Source organism: Austrofundulus limnaeus, unplaced genomic scaffold (assembly GCF_001266775.1).
Source record: "Austrofundulus limnaeus strain Quisiro unplaced genomic scaffold, Austrofundulus_limnaeus-1.0 Scaffold376, whole genome shotgun sequence".
In the NCBI taxonomy this organism is placed as follows: Eukaryota; Metazoa; Chordata; class Actinopteri; order Cyprinodontiformes; family Rivulidae; genus Austrofundulus; species Austrofundulus limnaeus.
This window is the reverse complement of record NW_013952778.1, coordinates 356,462-363,562: the sequence shown is the minus strand read 5'-3', so window position 1 is coordinate 363,562 and position 7,101 is coordinate 356,462. Positions and strand designations below refer to the sequence as shown.

Below are 7,101 nucleotides of genomic sequence, written 5' to 3'. Positions count from 1 at the left end.
CACTTGGGTTGTTACCAACATCTGGTGAAAATTTCATGTCATTAGCACCTCTAGTAAGATATTTACTGAGAAAAATGGTGACGTGTTCAATACTTACTTTACCCGCTGTAGTTTCAATGAGCTTTTAGCCAAGATTCTTAGGTTTCTATTGACACCAAACATGTCCAGGTTCAACTGACAGATCGTAAGTAACAGAAGTAAAAAGAAATCAAAAAAACGGGAAATTCTGTTTTGCTCAGGCTAATAAGAGCTCATCTTGTGTGAACGAGTAAAAAAGTTGAATACTGAAAAGAGACTGAAACAAAAAGCTTAAACCTGCTTGAAAAGACCTCGGGAAATATCTTATGTCTTGTTGTGAAGGAGATCTAACTCTACAGCCACTACAGTGAGTAGTGATGTTATCACAACTAAAAGGGAAAATTACAAGAAACCCTATGAAAGCAGTGACAAACATGATTTGAATCTGAAACTCATTTGCAAGATGTCAGATAGGAAAATTAAGTTTCATATACAAATGTCAGCCTCTTTTAAAGATTTATGTTGCAATATTTCCAAGAACCCTGCAGCATTGAAGCAAAACTTATGTTCTTGTCAAACTTGTTTTAGAACTCATTTTAAAGAAAGAAGAAAAATATTTCTTCAAACTAATATTGTTTAAATACTGAAAGAGAAGGGACAGAGTTACACCATTTTGTTCAAACCTTATAGCTTGTTTAGATATTGGGAGCTCCCACATGATCTGTGATTGATCAAAGAATAAAGTAAGGACTCTCAGCTATTACCACACTAAATCATATCCCAATATCTATAAAACTGACTGAGTTATCGCCATTTTTGTTTTTTCTTTGTCAACTTTCTGCAGTGGCCATGTTGAGTTAGGTTGATCAGCTGTAGATGTTCATCAGCTGATTACTTACCTGAAAGTTTTGTTACAATTCTTTATAGTAGTTCAAGATTTTCTGCTAACAGACAGGTTTTGATGCCAACAATTAAAACCAAAGTTTTGGACAAAAATGTGCAATGTACATGTTGATGCTCAATATCAGCTGCACCACATTATGGCTTAGTTAATCGGCTGAGTTACAACTATTTTTGTATTGCTAAGGTTGCATTCCTTCATGTGGCACACATCAGAGGCAGTGAAGAGTTCAGTGTCTTCTCGTCCATGGGCACTCTTGACACGTGGCTGCATGCCAGTGGAATCGAACCACCAAGTCTCTCTTTGGAGGATGACTGCTCTGGCCACTGAGCCAATAAACATTAGACTAATCGGTTATGTTTGTTTTACACACAGACTATAGTCAGCCTAATGTAGGTCAACAGAGTAACTCAAGCTTCCACACAGTTTGCAGCAAATTCAGATGAGTGCTTTGTTTACATTGAGTGCATGCTCGCTTTTCATAATTACGTTCAGTATATTAGAAAAACTACCAGAGTAAACTCTTACAAACTGAGCCATTTGGTATTATTTAGATCAGTGACAATAAATGCAATTATGAGTTTAGTGTGTTCATTAGAGGTTTATTACTTCTGTTTCAAATATCTATCTTCATGCTATTATACTCTCAACCATGTCGTACTGTTTACCTGTTTGGTCTCTTAAAACAAATGAAATCTTAGAACCCATAGTTAGGCTCTACAACAGGGCCTACAAAATTCATAAAAAAACTTCCTGGTTGGACTCATCACTGTACAGTTCTTTCATTGTCTGATGCTTTGACTTTTCAGGATTATGTTTTTATAGTGGTATTAATTTATATTTTCAGATCTTCCAAGGTGCCAATTATGGAACTCTCTGTGCATTGTTGCCCAAATCAAATTCTGGAAGTGGTCATTCAACTAGATCTGTTACAAAAGGACAACTGACATTACCAACTTTTAAAAACTGTTACGGCCAGACGTCTTTCTTCTATGTTTATACTAAAGCATGTAATGACATTCCTCAAAACATAAAGTCCATTTCAAAACTACAGCCCTTTAAGAAGAWTCTTGTCTGCCATCTGCTGGACACTTTTTGTTGTGCTCATATTTAGAYGTCCTATTTTGCAAATGCTGCCTTYYTGAAATTTGGTATGCTTGTTTGTCTTTGTGTCTATGGTGTATAATGATGTGATTGTRATGCTGTAATTCTGAGTGTTTTATGTGCTGCAGAACAGGAACCTGCTGTAAAACAGCAATTATGCTGAGTTAGGCTTGATTTTTAACAATCTTTTCCTGTTAAATAAATAAATCAAATCAAATCAAATCAATTAGATATTTTGCTAACACTACAGATGAACACACGCATACTGCATCCCCAAATAGTAGACATGGGCCACTAAATGATAATAAACCACCCTGTGCGGTGACTGAACAGTTATTTTCTACATTACAGTGTCTTTGAGCTGGGTAACAGCCTGCTCCATGGAGGAAAGTGAGTGAGAGACCTGAGGGGTGCTGATGGAGCCAAACTCAGCTGTGGTGTGGACCCTCCTGCTGGGGACTGGACTTTCTCTGGGTAACATCCACTTCCTGCTAGTTCAAAGCATTCTGTGAATGTGTGCTCTGTTGTACGAGTAACGTAGACACAAATCAACCTTCGGACTGAAGTATTGTAAATGATGTTATGTGCAATCTTATAAAGCAAAACAACATCTGTTAATGCTCGAAAAATGTACTAAGGATGACTTTTCATCCAGTTTTAGCTCAATATTTGTAAAATTGACTGGCTTAGAGACATTGATGTTGGCTAGGTTCAGTTAGGTGCAGTGGCCGTTTTGAACTAGATTGACTCCAGAGGTTAATCATTTGTAGATGTACACCTAATGATAACATTCTGAAAGTTTTATTAAAATCTGTCCCAGTGGTTCATGTGATATTTTGCTAACAGGCATGCAGGATTGACTCCAGAAGTTATTGCTAAAGCTTTTTAAACCAAAGTATTGCACAATGTGCAGCACTCTGAGTATGTTAGGGATGACTCAGCTACTGCGACATACAATATTAAGTCAATAGCTGTGAAATTAGCTGAGTTATCAACATTATTGTGTTTTCTGAGGTCAGTTGTCGATGGAGGCTATCCTAAATTGTGTCAACTCCATACGTTTGCATTTGAAGAAGTACATCTAGGGATTGCTTTCTAGAATTTTAATTTACTCAGTGGTTCATGAGATATTTTGCTAACAGGCAACAGGCAAAAAGAATTGAATCCAAATAGTTGATAATATTTTAAACAAGGATCTTGTGCTAGTGTTGTGCTAGTGTGGAACATGTGCTGGGAATTAGCTTCAACTACTACCACACCAGATTTTAGCTCAACATCTTTGAAATGGACTGAGTTAGAGACATTTGTGTTTTTTTAAGATCAGTTGGCCTAGATGTTCACCCAGTAAAACGTTTCTGAAATTGTCATTAAAATGTGCCCAGTAATTATTTAGATATTTTGTTGAGAGGCCAGCAACACTTTTTAAAAGTTTCTTGTCCTGTTTTTAAATGCAAAACTCTATGGCCCAGTTTCCCATACGGGGATTAAGCTTATTTCTAGATTAAATCACATTTCAAACCAGGATTTATTGAAACAGCTTTCTTAGATATGGATTATAGTAGTCCCAGACTTGTCCTAGTCTTGAGTTAAATAATCTTCTGTTTTAGAGGAAGACTAGAGCTAATCCAGGTCTAAATGAAGACTTAAATAACTTCAGATTAAAGGCTGTATGCTTCACTGTGGATGGGCAAAATGGATTATCTTGACTATACTATACTACATCAATGATGCTGGAAGACCACCACAAAGACCAGAAAGGAGATTTCTCTGAGACAGAAGCAACCCGCTGACTGAATTTGATGATACAGATTTCTGTGACAAAAACACTGCAGCTGAAATAGTTTGTTTCAGCCAATGATAAAAGTGGACATGCTTATAGAAACAGCTTTGCTGTGCAGCACTTTTTATGAAGATAAAGAAGCTGGAAACAGTTGAGTGATCCACAAGTTGTCAGTTTGATTTTGTTTGACTACATTTATCATTTTGCAAACAGTTAAGAGGAGAAAATATGGTTTATTCATGAATAAATTTTGGTTGAATCATGATTGCAATGGAATATTTTTATTTCATAATGACACAAGGTCAACAGAGGTATGGTTAGAAAAAATAGAAGATTTGCTGCTGTTGTTGCTCTTGCTTCATGTCTCTCTCCATCTCTTTGACTGACAACTCCACTTGAAGGATTTTCATCTTCAGTTCATGTTCTTATAGACTGCAATTCGCAATTTTTGCTCATGAAACTCTATAGCAAGTTTTTCATGAATAATCAGCCTTTTCCCTCTTGCTGTGCTGCCTGGGATGAAGGTACTGGCTGCTGCCACCGGTGCAGAGGTCAAATTTTTCTGACTCTGTTCTGGCTCTTCCGACATCTGATTCAAGCTTTGGTCATCTTTTTTCTACAGAGAATTACAATACAAGACATAAAATTAATAGTATTTTTCATTTTTAGTGTCATAAATGGTACTAGCTTACCTTAGCAGAACAATAAATACACACAGACATACACATTGTAACAAAGTGTTGAAGAGTTTCCCCACCTGAACTGTCCAGATGATCATCTGGCATGCCTTCAAATGGTTGTTGGTTTTCAATTGGTTTTCAATCATCATATCAACATATCATATCATATCATCAACATATCCCCCAGGTCATCGGTCTGTGGTCTAACTGGGGGTCCCCTACCTGTATTGAAATGCTCCCAATGAGCAATGGCTGCTGTTTTCTTCAGCTGTATTTTGATGTTGCAATATATGGCCTCATATGAGCCAACATACATTTAATTGTGAGTAATTAGAAGAATCTGTACACTGTAAATAATATAATTAAATATTGCCTAAATCTATTGGAGGGTCCTGTTGGTAACTTTTTCATTTGAGTTATATTTATTCACAACTGCCATCCATGTGTTTCGTTTTTTTAATCTGTGGTTGAATCATGATGTTTGTTCTCAATTATGGGATGTTTAGAAATAATTTCTTTCAAAAGTATCTTCTCATTTTCACTGACATTTTTTTGAACACTTCCTTTTTCCTTTATCCATGCTTAGTCAGAAGTCAAACTCCTGTTCCATACACACAATCTGCTAAAATTTACAATAGGAAAGTTCCACCACAGGTTTTCAGAGCAACTTTACCTTTGTACCATGTGTAGATTGTTAACGGGGCAATATTATGTGTTTCTCAGGCATATATTTAAATACTATACCATTATAAAGTATCTATGTCACCTTTGGTTGTTTTTAAAATGCTGTTTTTATGTTTAAATAGAAAATAAACTTATCGTCTCATCACTTCCTCTTCTAAACGCCTTGAAATTGGCCTCTGTCTCTTTAAGAACCACCTTCCACTTCTGTCTCGCCCGTTTCGGGGGAGGGGGGCAGTCGCGCTCGCGGGTGGGAGGGGTGCCATGATGCAGTTTACTTGGTATCTGAAAATACATTTCCTCAAAAGTATTTTTAATCTGAAAAGAGCTTCACTGAGTGAGAACTAATGTTGAGAGCTCAGCAGACAGTTTAAGGTTCTCTTTCACTTTCACCCGAGAGCCTGCAGGAGTCATGGGCCAGGTGTGTGAGGAGGGGGAGGGGGGGCACTCCGCCATGAGGAGGCTCAGCTTAAAGACACGTCCCAGGGGCGTTTCTGGTCCCAAAAGTCGTTTCTGGTCCCCACCTGTCGTTTTGCTCCTCAGCATGGCTTCCTAAAAACGCTGCAGGATTTCTCAAACCTGCATGAATGAGTCAAAGCAAGGCTTTTGGCATGTTTTTTTATGAGAGTATAATATTAAAACAAGATATAAAACTCAAAAAAGTTGATTTTACATGATATTGCCCCTTTAATTCAGCTTCCAACTCATGATCTGTCTAATCCTTCGTCAGAGACTCTGTAGTCTGGAACTAGTTAATCTGAAGTTAAACAACGTCTCAGAAAGCAGTTGGATTAGTGTGGATTAAGTTAGACCAGATTAGTTTGGTCCTGGTTTTATTTAAGCCCTGTCTGCAAAACTGGCCCTATATTTTTACAGTACGAGTTAAGCAGAGAAAAACACATTGGTATCTAATCCTGACTTTAGTGAAAATCTATCATTTTTTATCACACATTGACCTTGTATGTCCTCAAACGAAGAGTTCTTAGGAACTTAAGTTTTGCAACAACTGTAAACAGTATAATCGTGTTGATCATTGCATTAATTTCCTGTGGCAAACACAGAAGTAGAGATGAGTGTGAGATTAAAAAATACAGTCATGTACCATCGTGTCTGAAGGCTGATGTCCTGCCAACAGTGGCAAATGGGAAAGAAATAGTATTTATGTTCATGCAAAGCATCGTGTAGTTTTGTTTATTTTATTTTATTTTTTGTTGATAGCTACAGTTTAATGAGCTCCAAAACACAACCATGTTCTTTATTTTTGACTATTTTATTTTTGCTTTATTGTGTATTTGACATTTTCATAATTTTCTTCCAGTAACAAGTTCGGAGGTTTCACCCCAACCTCCTCAGCTGATTGGCTGTGTGTTCATGGCACGAAGCAACGTCACCTGCCACTGGGAGCCTGGAGACACACCGGCGACACACTACACCCTGCAGGTTCAGAGAAAGCCTAGGTGTGACACAGTCCTCCTGTCCTGTAAAATGTCTTCTTTTTCTTTTCTTTTTTTTCAAAATTACAGCAACTGGTGGATGAATACCCTTTTAAAGTGAGGACAGAGGGTAAGTTTTGTGGAAAAAATGTACTTAAACATTTAAAAGGACAGTTATACCCAAAAATAATGATATAGTCAACAAGGCTACAACTCGGAAGAAGAGGCGGGAAGCTAAGATCAAGGCAACACAGTGATCAGCCAGATGTCAGAACCACACAAGGTTAAAGGGATCCATGATTAGTTGTAACATTAGACTTTATTTTATAAACATATATTTTAACGGCAATAAAGACTGTAAAAATACTGTAGGCTGTTCAGTTTTTATCATTTTTAAACTAAAAGTTTTAAAATATATTACACGGACGGGGCCATTTTATTTACACGCAAAGCATTCTGGGTAAATGATGACATGGATAGGTCATCGGTGCGAGGCTGCTAGTG

General features: G+C 37.2%; 1 protein-coding gene across 1 annotated transcript in view; it reads left to right on the top strand.

Annotated features, from left to right (window-relative positions):
- The window catches only part of LOC106528396 (interleukin-31 receptor subunit alpha), a gene marked incomplete in the record, with an annotated part of 33,834 nt that overhangs the window by 8,802 nt on the left and 17,931 nt on the right, over positions 1-7,101 (top strand). Inside the window, 2 exon segments of the mRNA XM_014023548.1 lie at positions 2,375-2,497; positions 6,483-6,621. Of these exon segments, the coding sequence (XP_013879002.1) occupies positions 2,440-2,497; positions 6,483-6,621 (197 nt within the window).